This window comes from Lutjanus erythropterus, chromosome 3, assembly GCF_056507025.1.
Source record: "Lutjanus erythropterus isolate fLutEry1 chromosome 3, fLutEry1.hap2, whole genome shotgun sequence".
NCBI lineage: Eukaryota > Metazoa > Chordata > Actinopteri > Lutjaniformes > Lutjanidae > Lutjanus > Lutjanus erythropterus.
In genome coordinates this window covers 26,429,733-26,449,231 of record NC_139319.1, presented here as the reverse complement: position 1 = coordinate 26,449,231, position 19,499 = coordinate 26,429,733, and the positions used below count along the sequence as shown (strand labels likewise).

Here is a 19,499-nt window from a genome sequence, read left to right as displayed (position 1 = left end):
CTGTAGTCTTGGAGCAGCTTTAGTTAGAAGCTTCCCAAATGAAAACGATTAGCTTAAAGGGCTGTACAGCACTTTGATAGAAGGGCCAAAGGTCCACCTCTCAGTTACGCACTCCTTCAGTGCTCTGAAAGGCAGGAAACAAAGCGCTGTAGTAACTACATCTACTCAGAACACCCAAAGCACATTTTAGCTCAGTGCTACAGGACTGCTCCCACTTCCCCTGCTTGTAACGTGCGCACAAAGGGAACATTTGTCCTCACGGTAGGGGACTGCCTGGCCCTAAATGGGGATCTCGGGGTGCTCTCAGCGGGGCTTGGAGCTGTGTCTCAGGGGTACACTAATGGGGAACGAAAGGCTATCAAAGGAAAGTATCATGATGGCATCAAGGGGGGTTATGAGAAAACAAAGCTTCCTTTCCACAGCTCCCCCTCCATCATTTACATGGTAATCAGGTGCAGCTCATATAGACTCCTCTGTTTCATTTACTTTGCCTATTTTTGTTACTCTCTGTATTTACTACCACCAGATCCAGCTTTGTGGCCTTGCTACTCAGCTTGCTTTGGGTTTTTTTTTTTGCTGATTTGGGGGTTCTTCTTCTTCCCACCCCCCTGATAAACTTCACTCCTGTCTTCTTCTTTTTTTTTGTAAACCTCTCCACCCCTTCGCTCTCTACCAGTATCTATTCTCCCGCCTCCTTCCCTGCATTTTTTCTTGTCCTGGCGTTCCCCTGGCAACCTCATTCAAACAGAGTATAAAGGAGAGTAAAGGCATGGAGTGAAGATCTGTTCACAACAATGAAGTTTGTTCATATTCAGGCTGCCTGAAAGCTGCAATCCTTCTTCCATCACCCCATCACTCTGCTCCACTACCACTCGCTGTCCATCCATCTCTTGCTCTCCTGCCTCCTTCCTCCCTCTTTTTTTTTACTCTACACATTACAACCTGCAGCACTGAAGTGTAAACCAAATCAAGACTCTGGATCCAATTTATGCCAGTTGGGAGACCGCTAAAGGAGAAGAAAAAAGTTTTTTTTTTTTCATGATATGGCCTCATGTCACATTATACTGGCCAGCACTGTAAGTGTTTGGCAGCGTGACAGCGTAGCATGGGGCAATCACTGAAGCTATATACCCTGTGGAGCGCTGGGGCCAGCAGAGTGGAGGGAGGGATATACTGTTGCCTCCTCCTCCTCCTGGTAATCTATCATAAAACCGATGGCAGATCCTCATGGATCTATTTGGACAAAGAACAGGGTTAGTTATAATCTGCAATGCATGTGTGGTCAGCCCTCCACAAAAATTACATCCAATAATTAAAAACACAACCCAGTATGATGAACAGTGTGATGATGTTAAAGAGAAACATGTTTCCTTAAATATAGACACGCTTAATTTACATATCCAGTGCTGGAAGGTAATTAAGAACATTTACTCAAGTCCTGTACTTCAGTACAGATCTTAGGTACTTATACTTCACTTGAGTATTTCCATTTTATGCAATTATATACTACTACGCAACTACATTTCATAAACAAATATTGTACTCTTTCCTCCACTTTACTTTTGCCTGACAGCTTTAGTCACTAGTTATTTTTCAAATTTATAATTTTTCATATCCTTCCTGTTCAGTGATTTATGTCCAGATGTGTTGAATTTGAATGTTGTGTTCCTTTATGACTTAAAAAAATTCTCATACTGCCTAAACTTAACATTTATAGTCAGGGTGCCTCACACCTTTCCAGCCTGCCAACTATTACTTTGCAAAACTGGCCTGTTTTTCTGATGCCATAAAAACTTGACTTTTTATACATGGTGCTCACACCAACAGTGACACTGCCAAAATATGCTGATCTTGCTGAGCTCAATCTTAAATATTAGTAAACTGCAGCAGTAAACTGCAACAGACACATTAATGTAGTACTATTTGTCCAAAAACATCACATATTATAATGCAACACTAACAGGCATAATTTTACTGCAGAATGACTACTTTAATTTTTACACTTTATGCTGATAATACTTTTACTTAAGAAATTATTTGACTGGAGGACTTTTACTTGAAGTGGAGTATTTTCAGTGTGGTATTAGTACTTTTACTTAAAGGATCTGATTACTTCCTCACTGTACATGTCCTCAATACAGAGCTGTCCTTCAGTCCACGTTGTATGTAGTAAGTATCAACCTCATCTTTAGTCCATTTTGAATCAGGGTAGTTTTTCATGTGTTCTCTCACCTCCACCACACATGAAGTACACAAACTTTATTTAAGGCTCTGTTTGATTTCATGCACATAAAATATATATTGAACATTCTTGAGTTAGCAAATATACTGCTGGGCAGTATTTACTGTAGGTTTTTTAAGTGTGATAATCAAATGTATTTTTAATGATAATTTAAAATTCAAAAAGTAATATTAATTGTTGGAAATTTTACTGTGGTTTATCATTAAACTGCTAATTATGTAATACATAGTTGTTATCTAGATGAAAATATTAAACCAAGCTGAAATCACATTTAACTGCATACACGAGTGTATCTGTGTGTGTGTGTGTGTGTGTGTGTGTGTGTGTGTGTGTGTGTGTGTGTGTGTGTGTGTGTGTTAGTGTGTGTGTGTGTGTGTTAGTGTGTGAGCAGCAGAGAGCTGTGAGGCGATTTGGGTGACCCCTCTGCCTGCGTGAGGTATTTATTTGTTCACGGCCCCAGAGTGGACGCCCCCCTCCCCAAAAAAAGGGTCCTCTGCCTAACGCTTCATGGATGGCTAATTTTCCCTTCCTGACCTCCCTTTGTGTGGCATTGACCCCCTTCACACACCCCCCCCCCCCCCCACCCTCCACTCCCCCATAGCTGCCAGCCCTCGGTGCTCTCTCCCCCCTGGCTGCACGGCAATAAATGCAAAAGCTTGACATGGTCCTCGCCGGGGCCTTGAAGTGATCCTGGGGTGATTTTTTTTCAGGAGGTCGGCGGGCTGAGGTGACAAGAGAGGGGACATTTGGAGTGAGGTGGGGCTCGGAGTGGGTGGAGGGTGGTCTGCAGAGTCCCAGCTCATTCCCACAGTCTGACAGGCAGTCAGTGTGTAGATGGCAATTGTATTTCTCCTACACCACTGCCAGCACCATCAGCTCCATTCTAAGCCACCATCACACATGGAGGTTGCAGATGTGGTCAGAGGGTAAACGTGCCTCCACCACAACCAAAAACACACGCCTTTTAATCAATCCTCTTAAAAACAGCTGTCCCGTTAGAAAACACAATCAAACCAAACAGATATGAGTCAACCAGTCAGTAAAAGAGCTGCTGCCAGAGGTGCTGACATGATTATTGTTCTCTAAAGTTGTTTTAAAGGAACCGTTCTTTCCCTCTGTCAGTGACAGGACCCAAAAGGCAGATGTCTGTTTTGCTGGTGTTGTTCCTCTGTCTTTTTTCTTTACTAAGACAGCATTTCAGTGAACAAACATGCACAATACAGAAGTCTGGTCTACTCCCAAAAATGTATGACAGGACAAAAATAAAACACAAGAAGACTTCTCCTAAAGGTGGTGCTAATGCAGCTGTCTAAAGTTTCAGACTTGGATAATTTGTTAATACTCATCTCAGAAAAAGAAAATATTACTTACACTTACATGTCTTACAGTCTGGTAGAAATTATACACCATCTTTAAAATGTAGGGGGGAAAATAACATGAATAAATGTATATTTCACATTGTATTTAACATTGAAGGCAATATTCTCCTGATTTGTTTTTGTTGTTGTTTGTTTGATTGTTTGTGGTAGATGACTTATGGTAAAATTTATCCATTAATGTTCAATGATACTTATTCTTATTAATTACTTGAGCAACTAAGTATACATGACAAAATATGTTTTATTAAATTTTTAATGTAATTGTTCATTTGTAATAAACTGTTAATTCTTGAGTTTTTTGACCAAATATTTTTTTGACAAGATTCTGGGAACAATTTTACAGATTTCTATAATCTTTTTTTTTTAAAGGAGCCATGCATGCTGTGGATTTGCAAACTATACATGGTTGTAGGCCCTCATATTTGTTTTTTCTAAAAATGACTAAAAGTGAGAATGTTTTGAACTCCCCAACAATTAATTATTTATTGACAAAACTATTTTTCCCACATTAGTAAAAATATTTTTTCCCCTCCAGCCCTCTAACTGTATTTTCTCCCTTCTTGTTCCTGCAGACTGCGATTCTTATTGCAAGGCATCTAAAGGCAAACTTAAGATCAACATGAAGAAGTACTGCAAGAAAGATTACGGTGAGTCAACGGGCAACACACAGTCCATTTAATGATGACCTGGATTAACATTCAGTTTTGCAGGAAAGTTTAAAAACATGTGGTCTGATGGAAGAAACAACTGTGTTTCCTCCTTTTTCTCTGACTTGGCTCCGTATGAAAAATACGTTTCTTCTCCTACAGGAAAAAATAGTGTGTTTAAGACTTTTTGGGAGCAGTGGAATCACCTCCAAAATGTGCTGGATTTGTTATTTGGGATAAGCGTATGTTCTTCTTTTGCACCAAGTCCTGGACCCAGAATATATCTCATCCACAGATCCCAGTCCAGCATGTTGCTGGGGAGCTGCTATAGTTTACAGGGGAAGCTTTTCACTGATGGCTTACTCCAGCTTTCTGAGGACAGAGACAAAGGATCAAACAGAAGGCAGCAGATCTTTAAGGAGGAAGAGAGGAGCAGACAAACAGAAGGAGAGAAAGGGCAGGATAAAGATTTAGGCAAAGGTGTGTGTGTGTGTGTGGGGAGGGTTGTCTCCAAACAGGCATTTAAGACCCAGGCGGGCGGACAAAGCAGAGACAGTGTGACGGACAGTGGGTGCTCTCTAAGAGATCCTCATTAAGGCAGCTCACTTCCCCCCACAATCGAAGCGCTTCTCGCTGCATTCCTGTGACCGTCCGTCCGCCACACCATTCAAGGTGTGGATAAGACGTATGACCTCTCCCCTCTTCCCCTCCCTCTGTCCCCTCCCCTGATTGAAGTCAGGCTGCTGAACCGGTCAACCAAGAAGCGGCATCCTGCAGCATACCTCAGCAGCTTGACGGACAGGCCCTGGCTTTGTTCTGCAGGGATTTGGGGGAGTTAGGGGGTCAAGCTTATAGACACCTCCTCTTCCACCAATGCCTACCTTTGCTGCTGATGTTGTGTGAAACCCTCTGAAATATGGATCAGTTCATGCATGAATGTGCCAGCTACATAACATAGCATTTTGGTTTGGTCAAAAGTTACCAGCCTTTCAATATTGGATTAAAATTTTAGTATAAATCTACAGTTGTAGATAACAATCAGTAATTTTATCAGTAAATGTAACGTCTGAGTGATAATGGCGGGCAGCATTTATTTGAGGGTGAAGAAATAAAAACAGACATGAGGATGTGCTGCTGGAGAAACCATCACTCATCACATTACTGAGTACCCTCATGTGTGTACATCTCCAGGAGAGTCTCCCAATTGATTTGGCATGTGTTGTGTGTGTGAAGTGTAGGGAATCTGCTGGTACTGATGGTTGAGATAACAGCAGGCAAAAGACAAATGGAAGTTCCTCTTTTGCACCAATGTTTTTGTGGGTAGATGCAGGATATTTTTATGAGGGGGGGTTAGACAAGAGACGGTGTGAACTTTGAGGATCAGTGGAATTTAATTAAAAAACAGTAGAGAAGGTTTCTTTTCATTGCCTCATTTACCCTTATATGTATATATATATATATATATATATATATATATATATATGTATATATATATATATATATATATATATATATATATATATATATATATATATATACATATATATATATATTATTCATATAAGAACAGCTGATTAGTAGTCTTGCTCTCAAATTAAATACATTTTAAAACATGCTCTGTGATTGATGTTCAGCCTTGTCAGTTTTTAAAGATTTTTATAAGTCAAGTTATTGTTAAATCATTTCATTTAATCCATGTCTCCACTGTCTGTTTTATGTGCCACATCATCCTCTGGGTAATCCACTTTTTCCTCACCTTGCCTTCACCAGGGGGGCTTTGCACTGGCCCTGTACATGAGAACCATTAAGCTCCTTGTCATATGCACCTTTAGTTTGCAGCAGCGTATGCAAGACTCATAACAGAGCAGAACGAGATCTGTGTACAGTATTTACCACACATGAGCTCAGCGAGGCAAATTGAAAAGTCAAACACAATGTGAATCTACAGGATAAGTTGGGAGAGCTGTAGCTTTGGACTGTTTTGAAAAGATCAGCGGGGGAGCTGGGCTCCATGCTGCGCAGGGAAGCGATGCTACAAGCTTCTGCGGTCGATACATACAGACGAACATAAAGAGTCACAGGAGGGAGCGGGGTGCAGGGAGGGGAAAGAAATGTCTGATCCCTGGTACAACTACTCAAGACATTTCAGTGTATAGTGATTGTTGACTAAACTCAAACATAGAGAACAAGTACCTGGGGGCAGCTGGTAGGTGCAAGGTGCTGCCAAAGTCCCCATCAGGTGACACCAGATCAGCCTATAGACACCTAGTCTCAGAGGACACACTGTGCAACTAGGGTGAAAATTATCTACAAACATCAGGAGAAGTAGGATGATAAAGTACACACTAAACAACCAAACAACAACTCAATTTAGTTTTAAAGTGGAGAGGGTATATTAGGTGGCCATTGTTCTAGAAGTAAAAGTAAAAGTCCCATTTTTGTCTTCATTGACTTTGGAGTGCTTCTACAGCATGGAGGGACATGAAATTTTCCCAGCTGAATCATGAGCACAAAGCCAGGTTAGAAAATACAAAAAGACATCATTATCTTTACTCAAAATCCTTCCAACTTCCTTTACTTTTTAGGATGTTATCTAAAATTAGCCTGAAGCCAATGAACACAATACTATCAGAAAATACTGACAACATATCAGCAACACACAGGAATTCTGCATCCTTCAGAATAAAAGTTTATGCTTTGATCCCCACTGAATTCTCCTAAGATATACAATGTCCCGTTCATAAAAGGGAAAAAGAAGCCATTCACAGCTACTGAAACAACATCTCACACATCTCAGGTCATCACAGAAGCGTCACCAGATTTTGAATTGACCCTTGATCATTGGAAACTAAAAGTATAGTCCATAAATCAGATGTGTTTTCTGTTTCCCAAGTCAGGAAGGTTTAGAGGTGCTTTTAGATCTTCACCATCTATAAAGCCTAACTCCCATGGTGGTGATCCAACATGGATAAAAACCTGTTCTTAATACAGGATATAGTCTTAATACCGCCATGATGTTCAGCTCCATTAGCTCCACACTGAAGGTGAAGCCAGTGACCCTGTAACACGGTGGTGCATTTCAATTCCTATAAGTACAGGAGAAGTAATGGAACTTAATAGAGATCTGGTCAATATAATACATATTGATACATGCTGCGTTAGAGGCGACCCAGTCCTTCCTCACTCCCTCTCACTCTCTGAAGACCGTACCAGTTGATTCATCATGTGATATCACTGAGTGTCTTTCCAGCTAACGTCTCTAATAGCCCTACCCTGCTTCCTAATCACATTACAAATCACACTGCTGTGTCAGTAGTAATGGACATAACGCTTGTGGCGCTGTATATCATAGCTGGACCACAGACCAGTCTTTTCCACTGAGGATAAAAACAGCATTTATACCACATGAGTGTACTTTATCAGGATTCACAGTGCATGGGTGCCCATTTATCAAGGTTTAGCAAAGTTTTCAGCGATCTGAGCACTTCTCTTGTTTCTCAATTTATTACTTGCTATTTATAATTTAATTTGAGTTGTCACTGTTATCAGCAGTGTTATCAGCAGCTGATACTAACTTGATGACTTGCAGATTAAGCCAGTGTTGATGCCCACATCAAGCTTGATGCTCCCCAAAACATTTCCTACTGTATTTATTAGTGTCAAAAATAGAAGGAAATCATTGAATGTCATCTATATTTTGTATTTCATAATGTAAGCGCTGTAAAGTCCCAATGAATATCATAAGAATATCCAGGGAAGTCCTGATTAAGTATTTTGGTCCAGACCGTGATCTGAGTCCGTGAACACTGGATATCTGCTAATACAGAGTCTGATCTGATGCTTGTATTTACTTAGATGCTGATTACGGTATATGTTTCTGACACACTAAAAACACAGCTGTAGCTACAACTGTTCACAAACTACTTGATCCATTTCTGCAGGTCCTGGTTCAAAAATATTAAGTTCATAATCTTAAATTATTAATATCATATGAATGAAAGTTTAACCTTGAGAATATGACTCACGAAATTGACATGATGCAATCTGCTATAGATGTTGGGACTGCAAGAATACTGAGTTGACTCTGATTGTCCAGTGGTGTCATAGGCAAGATCTTTGGCTATGCAGCCGCCATGCAACATGACCACAATGTTGGATTTTGATCAGCTTTATATTAGCCAACATGATCTAATAAAATATGCTAATCAGCTCCCTAGACCAATCCATATCAGCTCGATACATCTCTCTCTCTCAGCTTGAGTTTTGTGAGACAGATCTTTTCTCAGAAGCACAGAAATAATATGTTACACAATAAAACTTGGGGTTTCATGAAAACTGTTTAAACAAATCTTTGGAAGCTTAAAAGTGAAGTATTCTGCGTCAGACTTTCTGCAGAGGTAATAAGCAAGACTGAAAGGCTGTGCTTTGAAACTGCTGAAAGAGACGTGGCTTAAGGCCGCGTCACGCATGAAACAAACTAGTTTATATGAAGTGTTGTCCGACATGTCTAAAGACAACACTGTGTATACCCGTTCCAAATGGCCACACGTAAAGCCTCATCAAACAGCCAGTGGTTAAATAGAGAAGGAGTAGACATGATGAAACACACAAGGAGGATAACTTTCTTCTGGTCAGTGTTTCCTCCTCCTGTTTTGGAAAGTTACAAAAATTGTTGGATGCAACCAGAAGTTGGATAGCAACCATATGACAAGAATTTAGTATGAAGCAAACTGATCATGTAAGACCCTTTGTTGTGTGAATAAATCTTTAATATAATAGTTTTTTGGGGGGATACAGAGGCCAAACCAGCCGATCCTCTCAGGAGGTGTTGGAGCTCTGGATACTGTGATATGAAGCCTCTTCGCCACAGTATGGGTCAGCATTCACTGGTGTGATATTAGCTGCCGACGCCACACTTGTGGTTGCTGAGGATGGAGCGTGCTGATGTTTGAACAATGGTCACAGTTGGAAAAACAGCCAGTGTTCATGGAATAAAAAAGACCTTCCACTGTGACACAGATCTTTTACTGTGGTGATGACTCCTCAGTGAGAAGCCGATGCAGCCAGTTGAAGCACAGAGCAAGTTTTCATTAAAATAATAAAAAGCTGCATGTCTTATGCAGGAGAGTGCTGGTTAGGTGACATTCTGCATCTTATTTCATTACCTCAATAAAAACCCAGTGACAGAGAAAAGATAGTGGACTCAACAAGATAGAAATGGTAAGAATGGTGAAAGCTTTTTGCCAGGATCACCATGGTAAGGCATGAAAAAACTGTGGAAAGTTAAAAGTAAATGCACAACATAAAGTTTGGTCCAGAACAAAATATTTCAACAGTCACTGGATGGATTGCTGTTAATTGTTTTTGACATTTATTGGGGATATTCATGATCCCCATAGGATGAATCCGACTGACTTGAATGATCCTCTAACTTTTCCTCTGATGCCACAGTTACATTTTTTTTTTCTTGGCATTTAGCTCAAAGGACCACTGTGCTTAATTGTAGCCTCACAAGCTGCTCACATGGCTGCAGACTCTTATACCCCATTTACACCTGGTATTAAAATGGCATCTGTATTCAGATATGTTATTCAGATAATAATCCAGTTGTGCCTTTTCTGTTTGCACCTGGTATTTTTAATGAGTTCTCGTTATCCTCATTGAGATCAGACCTTTGTCCTCCAGAGCAAAACCTGTGCAGGAGTAACTTGAGGTGGCAGCATATTATTAGCCACAGACTCCCTTTAAAAATTAGTTTCATGAGTTGTTGAGTTAGTTGAAATTTATAAAGTCTGTGGAATTCTACCCATGAAAAAATCTTAAGTATGTGTCCCCTCTTGTAAATTTGGCAAAATTTAATACATTAAGTTATTCCTTCTTTTGTATAAAAATATTTTGTCAGTTTGTTCCAGTATGTTACTGTACTGCTGTGTAGGCTTGGCCTACACTAGATAAAGTACATGCATTATTAACAGAAGATCAGCTTTTTTTCTTACACTATATCAAGTATTTCCCACCAGTATTTCTTTCATTTGTAATGGCACAGAATAAGCATTTGACCACTAATTAGAGGTGTCTCAGCCTTTTCGCTTGGTTGCTCTCTAAATTTGAACAACCTATTTTTTTATGTTGGCTGAACACAAACTTCAGTATCAAATAAACCATAAATAATAAACATCTGTATCATTGTTATGTTGTGTATGGATGTCAGCATGTTGTATGGACTGAAGATCCAAATATAGTGTGATTGAGTTCAAGTTGCGTGCACAGTTTATGTTATGTTCACTGTAATGTAATGTCAGTAATGTTGAACTGGCATTCCTCTGCTTCAATACTTATTTATACTAAAAACAAATACAGCAGAGTGGTCAGGTTTGGGACAAACGTTTCTCTTTTTTACATAGTCTTGCCTAAAACATGACCAATGTGTTTTGACAGTACCCGAAATTATACCTAAAAAATAAGTACATTCTCCAAGATGCTCAGGAATATGTGCTTCTGTTTCTGGGATAGAAAATGTGTTGAGGAAGTAACCTTTGCCACCGAGGTGCTAGATTGCTTGTCAGTTGAATGTAGGAAGTCTCATATTAAGTGATAATGTGTCATCTCTCTTGCTTTCTGCTCTGCAGCTGTCCAGGTGCACATCCTGAAGGCAGACAAGGCCGGCGAGTGGTGGAAGTTCACCGTCAACATCATCTCTGTCTACAAGCAGGGCGAGAGCCGCATCCGCCGCGGGGACCAGTTCCTCTGGGTCCGTGCCAAAGACGTGGCCTGCAAGTGTCCCAAAATCAAGCCTGGGAAGAAGTACCTGCTGCTGGGGAACGATGAGGACTCCCCCGGGCAGAGCGGCGTGGTGGCAGACAAAGGCAGCCTGGTTATCCAGTGGAGGGACACGTGGGCACGCAGGCTTAGGAAGTTCCAGCAGCGCGAGAAGAAAGGCAAGTGCAAGAAGCCATAGGCGGGAAGAGATGGAGGGAATGCCGGAGATAGGAGAGGAATTCAAGAGAAAAGCTGAGCGGGTCATTAAAAAAAAAGAAAAAAAAGAAGAGTGAACGAGAGGCAGACAGAGGACCACGGACAGACAAGAGACTGTTTATGTCGCTGCTTTTTTGTGTAGAAGCATGAAGAGAATTATTTAGGATGATTTGTTTTTCTAGTGAACTTTTGTTGAAGGAGCTCACCTTGCAGATTTGGTTTTATGATTTTATTTTACTTTGAGATTTTGTCTCTCTTGTGGATTTGCCGAATTTGCACCTATTACCAGCATATAAAGTTATTTGTGTTTGTTTTCTTTATCTCAGTATGAAATCATTATATTTTATGTTTTAATTTTATGGACAGTTTCTGCTGGTGCAAAAATGACACAGAAAAAGCCACTTAATTACCACTGCAATTTTGCCTCTGCATGGTTTTCTTATTGTATTCTTAGCTAAGAAGCAAGCTTGTCTTCACTGATCTGATTGAGGCAGTAATATTGAATTGTGCCATAAAAACTATTGTTTGTATGCCACAGAAATGTATTTCACATTTAGCTGTCACTGAGCTGACATTCATTTCCCCTGTTGTACAAATTCAGGTATATCTGCAACTCAACAAACAACAAATCTGTTGTCCTACAATTTTAGCTGTCAGGATATTTAGAATATGCAAGATGAGAACTTAAGATAAAACACAGTGTTGATTAAGGCTTTTGTTTCACTTCCTGTTTGCCCCTTTAGACTTCACTGGTTAAATTTCAGTGGCTCAGTATTTGTACAAAAAGTTTACAAAAGCACGCACATCCAAACATGGTAAATACTAGGTGCTGGACAGAAGTGTATGTCAAGAAAGGAAAATAGAGTCTGCGCATTAGATAATTGCTTCTATTAACAGTTATCACTACACCACATGGTGTATATTATAATCATATTGTAATATATGTTAATAGGAGCTTTATCAAGTCTGCTGACTCTGTTTTTCAGTATTTGTACAAACCTACGCGTGAACGCTTCTCATTCGAGAGTGTAATGTTCAATTCACTAACTGGTGCTGCTCATGGTACTAATGTTTAAAATGATGTGTTTTGGGGGGAGGAAGAATTTCATTTAAAAATCCTTCATTTCACTTTCAGTACTTACAGTAACTGTGATTTATTTTTATTTTGTATTTTATTTTCATTTCACAACAGGAGTTTAACAACTGATTTAAAGGACAAGAGGCCAGCCACAGTGATTGTTATAAAACACTATGAAAAATATTCACAAAATCATGAGTGGTTCTTGGGTAGTGCTAACAGAAATAAATAAAAAATAAATATGGGTTCTTAAAGGTACACTATGCAGGATTTTCCTAAATAACAATGTATAGACTCATATAAACATAATCCCTCGTTATCAACACTTATGACTTCCTAGAAGTGTGTGGTGGTGGCTGTATCTGCAGAAACTCTGCCTGTATTTCCTTATGAATTTGCTGTGCTCAGGATGTTTTCACAACCGAAAGCCTTGATATTTGACTACCTGGGAAGGAGACTCAACAATCAACTATCTTTGTAGTGTGTTTACAAGCAGCAACTGACAAATCCTGCATATTCTACCTTTAAGTGGCTACAAAATAAAATGTCAAATGTTTTAATTCAATTCAAATAAACTTAAGAGACATTATTTACTCGTTCTACCACAAAATGATTAGAGCCGTTGCCCAAGGTAGGTCGTTGTGCAGAGGGGATGCAACATTATTGCTGTGCAGCCGCAATTACTGCACATTCTCAGAGGATACTGAGAAAGACGTGCATATAGTATGTCAAAAGTGCAACAATGCAGATGATTTATCTCTTAAAAATGTATTACTTTACACCAGCACATGAAAAAAGTTTTTAAAATGTGTGAAAATGTATCTTTACAAATTTGCATGAATGAGACAAAGGAAGAAAAATGTCCTCTGCCTCTCGCTAAGATACAATGTGGGCGGCTACCAACCACTAAATCTGAAAAGCTGTATTTTTATGTGGAACAAGATGTTTAATTAAACTCAATCAATGCAGACTGTTTGAAGCAATGAGTATGTGCATAATGAAAAGAAAAAAAAAATTCCTTACCTCGTGCGGTGCAGAGATGAATCCGAGTGCAGGAAAATTTACTGAAAACTGCGTCTTGAAAAACTGCTCAGCAATTTGCTTAAATGTATTTTATAAAATCCACCTCACACTGGCTCGTATTCATCTAGAATAATCCCTACAGTACTATGAGATTGCAGATAAATACCGTTATAGTCTGCACACCCTTTTGCAAACACAATGCATGACTGTACATTCACTAAGAGGACACTGTGCGACCAGTCAGAAGCTGCAGTCTCCCATTGACCTGTCACATTAATTCTCTTCACTTTGACACTTGCGCCGGGAGAAATGGGGTGCATTGCAATCACTTGACGCTGCTTGATTCAAACCACATTGCTCATTTATTTGTATGCAGTTCAGTTTGGATTTCTCTGAGGAATGCGTGGTAAAAGCTCAGGTTGGTAAAAGCCTGTGTATCATAAACTGGAGCTCCTTTCAGTCCATCCCAAAAACACTCTGAGCAACGCGTTTGATGTTGATGGTATTTTTGTTTCTCAAAATCACCTTTAGCACCTTTCAAACTGTCCCACAGCACAAAGAAAAAGGGTTTTAAGATCTTTTCAACACACATGGTCTTAATCTAACAGACTCTCTACTTCCTTTGTTTTAAATTGTTTCTGATTCCACTATCTCAGTATCCTGCTCATCTGTCCAGGAATTTCTGAATGAACTGAAATGCCTCCGAAATGATGACAAATTACAAGGCTTTTTAAACCGCCAGAAATCAAAATCACCTGGCTTCAACTGTAAGATTAAAAGGACAGACGATCTTGTTGCATTTAAGGTTTTGAGTGGGGTTTTTGTCTTTACTGTACAATCAATAAAACGATTGTGACGTCAGTCTGTTGTGATGCTACGTGCTGAGGGCTGCTCCAGCACACTCGCAGTATATCTACATGTTCCTGCCTTTCATTGTTAATCAAACACCATAATATTACATGCCAACGTTTTTCTGTTTGGCGCAATGTAATCTGTAATCACACACCTCTTTAGTCTCTGTAGTCTCATGCTGTAAATTTTACATCTGTCTCCTCCTGAGCAATGGTTTGACAAGCTTCCTGATGAAACGCTACACACGTACCTGTCAAAGCATTGCTTTGTGTTCATACTATGAATTGTAAATGTTGTTTAGTTGTCACCATTGCCAAGACGTTTTGCAATGTTGTTTTACAATGCGTACTAATATATTATGGTTATTATATATGAATATATTTAATGACACAAGACATTGTGGATTTTATTGTCTTTTTCAACTTTTTTTTTACTTGTTTGTGGTTGTTTAGATTGTTGCCATTAAAGAAGGAAATAATAACTACTGAACACACCAACCTGGTAGAACTAAATTCAGATTTTCAGTTGAAATAAACTCTTGTTACATTGAAAAAACAATCTGCCTCTGTTGATTTGAATAGTTGTTGTTGTTGTTTTTTTACTTAGTTATTAAGTTAATATTAAAGTACAGCTGGACAACATATTGATATATAAATATCATGATACTGAGACTCATGGACGTCATGCACCAACATTTTCTTAATTTGTCTTTTATATTTTCTCAGAATTTTCGGTGAAGAGAAAAATTAAGAGAAGTCAACTTCACATGCATAAAACATTCTTCATGTCCAAACCTGCTGTTACCCAGCTCTGCTGAATGACAAATCTGACTTGCTCATAAATTGGATGGGTCGTTATTAGTTTATTAGTTCGGGGGTTTTTTTCTCCAAATGGTTGGTGGTAAAAGAAAAGACATTAAAATTCTGTTTACTATTTTTACCAACTGATTGGAGCTTAAAGGAAAAGCTTTAACGTATTTATTAATGTATTTAGTTACATTTCTAACTTGTCTTAATAACATTTTATTACATTATGTCAGTTTATGGGATCATGGACATTGTGTTGCTTGTTTTGTCCTCAGGTTAACAGTCTAAAACCCCTAAAACACTGACCATAATAATGATATAAAATACGTGAAGAAGGAAATCGATGTGGGAGGACCTGTAAAATATATATATACTTGTATGCCAGTAAAAAAAAATGCCTCAAACTGTTTATTCAGGTCCAAATGTTCTGGAACAACATTCATGGACTGTGAAGATGAGATGTTTTTCTCTTATCTTGGTGAGAGTGCTTTCCACCACTTGTACAATTTTCTGTAGCCCAGGAGAAAAGCAAAAATAAGTGTTGCTCCTGGTTTTATAGGTTGCATTACAGTAAAGTGGTTTCTAGCTGTTCTATTATTTGCATTTATCCACTTAGTTACATATCCACATTGTCACAATATTGATAAATATCAATATCAAGGTATCTGGTCAAAAATATAATGATATTTAATTTTGTCCATATCATCCAGTCAGCTTTTCTCAAGTACAGTAAAAAAAAAAAAAACATAACACAATATTATGCAGATTTCATAATGGAAATGTGGAGGTGGCACTGGTGTGTTTGAGCTTTGTCAAAGTTAGACCCCAGCTAAATATCATGTCGCAAAACAGTGCAGAGTCAGCCCTGAGCATTAACGCAGACAGACAGGAGTCCAGGGACTATTAACTGGAAATGTCATTTATTAGAAATTACAAGCTGAATTGATTTACAAGGGAGGAAAACAGCCATGTTAGTAACACAGCCAAGCTGTTTGTTTTGGCTGAGAGCTATTCTATAAACATTATAAAATCCCAAGACAAATGATAACATTACAGCTGCTACAGTAATGCATGGGTAAATATGAGTGAGTGTGAATATTGCAAAGCTTGCGGAATTACTGCACCCAGTGTGAGCCTCAGCCCGGACCACAGACAGACTCATGAAAGGAAAACTCCTGCTGCCTGCGGGAGGTCCTACTGTTGGGTCAACATAGACCACGGTCCAGGCTAAAAATATTTTTCAAAAGGCTTACATACCTCCAAATAATTTAATTATTTGATACATTGAATGATCCAGACACTTGAACAACTGTTAAAGATGGCAATTTACACATGAGCAATATATTCTATTTTTTTTAAAAAGAAAATATAAATCTGATAAGAGACAGTGTTTAAATGGATGTCTGTACATGAGTGCACTGTGACTGCAAACCAGTGTTCTGCAAACTGTAATCGTACTTCAGCACAGGTCCGTGATCACTGCTGTCATTGTCTGCTACACAGGCCACACAGCGACCACGACGATGGCTATGAGGAGCAGCACAATCACCACCAGCATCCCTGAAAGAGGAAAAACAAGGAGAAAAAAGGAAAGGAAATAAAAAAATTAATTAACAACCATTCTTGTGAACAACAGAAAGAAGGCAGCAAAGATTGACATAATCTAATCACAAGACCACTTTCTACTCTGCTTCATTTTTTCATATGAAACCAACGTTATTTAGTGATGAACTTGTATCTCCTTATGGACATTTAAGGCAAGGCCAAGAGGGTGGGAGAGTTGTTTGTGTTGTCTATTGTGCATTGTACGACTTGAATCTGCCCTTCAATAAAAATGATTCCTTATTCCTCTTATTCCTCCGTTCAACAGAGCTCCATTGCTGTCCAAAAAGATGTGCAAAAACACACTGTCACTTTAGTTTATTTAAAGCAAACAATGGGTGTCATACAAGAACATTTTTGTACTCTAATCTTAAACTTCTCTTATTTTTTTCATATGATGGGCTTGTACATATGTATTTAAGCGCACATGTACCAGTCTTGTAAAATACCATAATGAATTCCCCAATAATACCATATATGGATAGGCTTCTTGGCCCATATATCGGTAAGTGTTCATTCATGAAAATGGCATCAAAGAGTGAAAAAAAGACCTTAATGAGTTTGGATTTTGAAGTCTTGCTCACAGAGATGCATAAAGGAAAGTCTGTAATTTTAACAACGTCAGCACTGGACTTCAGGAATTTCCTAAAGCAAAAGAACGAGTGCTGATAATGCCATGTTACCTGAAGCTTGTACTGTCCCTGAGCTAAAGAAGAAATGGCTAGACATGAAAATACCTTCAAAGAAAAAAAAAGCCTCACCACAACAAGGTGATTGATGAATGTAACAGGAGGAGGGGGTCGAGGGGAAGTTTCAATCACTGAGATGGACAAAAAATACCAATAAAAACAAAATGTCATGATAGCTGTAGATGATTTTTCAACCAAGGATTTTCCTCTAGACCGCAACTTGCAGAGACCTGTATGTGAAGATACAGCCTGACAGTAGGTAATCGCCAATTTAAATTAATGTTGATATCATTAAGTTCTATACAGAGTAATACAGGATAATGGTGACATGATTATGAACCACCGAAAGCACGAACAATGGACACGTGAACATCAGAACTGGACCACGGAGCAATGGAAGAAGGTGGCCAGGTCTGATGAATCACATTTTCTTTTACATCACGTGGATGTCCGGGTGCATGTGTGTCACTTACCTGGGGAACACATGGCACCATGATGCACTATTGGAAGAAGGCACGCCAGTGGAGGCAGTGTGATGCTTTGGGCAATGTTCTGCTGGGAAACCTTGGGTCCTGCCATCCATGTGGATGTTACTTTGACACACACCACCTACCTAAGCATTGTTGCAGACCATGTACACCCTTTCAAACGGTATTCTCTGATGGCTGTGGCCTCTTTCAGCAGGATAATGCGCCATATCACAAAGCAAAAATGGTTCAGGAATGGTTTGAAGAGCACAACAAGTTTGAGGTGTTGACTTGGCCTTCAAATTCCCCAGATCTCAATCCAATCGAGCTTCTGTGGGATGTGCTGGACAAACAAGTCCAATCCATGGAGGTCCCACCTCGCAACTTACAGGACTTAAAGGATCTGCTGCGAACATCTTGGTGTCAGATACCACAGCACACCTTCAGGGGTCTAGTAGAGTCCATGACTTGATGGGTCAGGGTTGTTTTGGCAGCAAAAGGGGGACCAACACAATATTAGGCAGGTGGTCATAATGTTATGCCTGATCGGTGTATATGTGTATAGATTATGCATCTTAGTATTTTTTGAATTTCTAAAATTTAAGAAACTGATAAAATCTTGTGTGTGAAAATGAGATCATTGCAGATTATTTATGCAGGAAAAAAGAAAATTCTAACGCAATTAAAGACGGAAGAAGACTGTTGTGGTTACAATCTGACTTTTTAAATGAGTTTTGTCTTCTTTTTACTTTGCTATAAACTTTTGTATGGAAGCCTATTTCCACCAGTGAGACAAAAAAAAAGACCCTGCATATCATTATAATGAGAAACGTTCTGAAAACAATCACTAAGAATCTTAAAATAATGAAAAACTAATTATTTCCATGAAGTTTCTCATTATTTTGAAATACTAACTCATTATTTCGATAGTTTCTCATCACGTTGGTTTACAGATTGTACTTCTGTGATAAAACCTTTCAGTTCAACAAATTCTCCCCAACTTTATTGTTGAAAATCCAAATGTCAAGCAGCTGAGGAACTACAACCGTGATTTGAGACAGACCCACAGAGGAGGAGGGGCGTGCAGCAGACACAAGGGAATACGCTTGGAAGAGGTAAGAAGCCTACATACCTCACTACTAATTTTCAAAGTCCTTGATCTAACAAAAGTCCCAAGTGTGTATGCCCTCACAGCATATCACCATTTTCCTCTTGATGACTTAATGCAATTTACATGCGTTCAACAGCCACAAAAGCTTTATTGCCACAGATTGCACACTGTGATAGGCATATGTTTCTGATTCGGCCTTGAGAGGATAATCATTGTTTTTCACTGATACTATGGAAGCAGAGAAAAATGTGCAAACGCTCACTCACACTTCATCAAAGTGCTTTACCCCCAGGACCTGAAAATATTACAGTTTTTATTATAGCCACCACCCAGGGTAAAAAAAAAACCTCTCTCTCTTGTAAAATCCACTACAGGTGGAATTTTTATCCTTTGAAAAAAGACGAACTTCTTTTATAATCAAATTTTATTGAATCTGGATCATTTTGAATACTTAACTGGATCTAGTTAGGTTTAGCTAAAGCCACCAAATATCTTAATTACAGGGTATTTCCTGAAATGACATTAGTACTAAAAATGAGTTTTCACTGTTGGACACTCAAAATGAACGGAGCATAAAACGGACAGACCAGTGCTTTTCCTACTATGATATGACAAAGTTAGCCTTTTG

The 19,499-nt window shown here is 39.0% G+C and overlaps 2 protein-coding genes across 3 annotated transcripts in view; one reads left to right on the top strand and one right to left on the bottom strand.

Moving 5' to 3' along the window:
- ntn1a (netrin 1a) overlaps nucleotides 1–11,314 on the top strand; it is an 80,936-nt gene extending 69,622 nt beyond the window's left edge. For both annotated transcript variants that reach the window (XM_084715625.1, XM_084715624.1), the window contains 2 exons: nucleotides 4,194–4,268; nucleotides 10,898–11,314. In XM_084715625.1, the coding sequence (XP_084571751.1) occupies nucleotides 4,194–4,268; nucleotides 10,898–11,226 (404 nt within the window). In that variant the 3' untranslated portion in view covers nucleotides 11,227–11,314. The remainder of the gene's footprint in view (nucleotides 1–4,193; nucleotides 4,269–10,897) is intronic.
- Nucleotides 11,315–15,905: 4,591 nt separating this feature from the next.
- stx8 (syntaxin 8) overlaps nucleotides 15,906–19,499 on the bottom strand; it is a 54,343-nt gene continuing 50,749 nt past the window's right edge. The window contains exon 8 of the mRNA XM_084715623.1: nucleotides 15,906–16,562. Within this exon, the coding sequence (XP_084571749.1) occupies nucleotides 16,498–16,562 (65 nt within the window). The 3' untranslated portion in view covers nucleotides 15,906–16,497. The remainder of the gene's footprint in view (nucleotides 16,563–19,499) is intronic.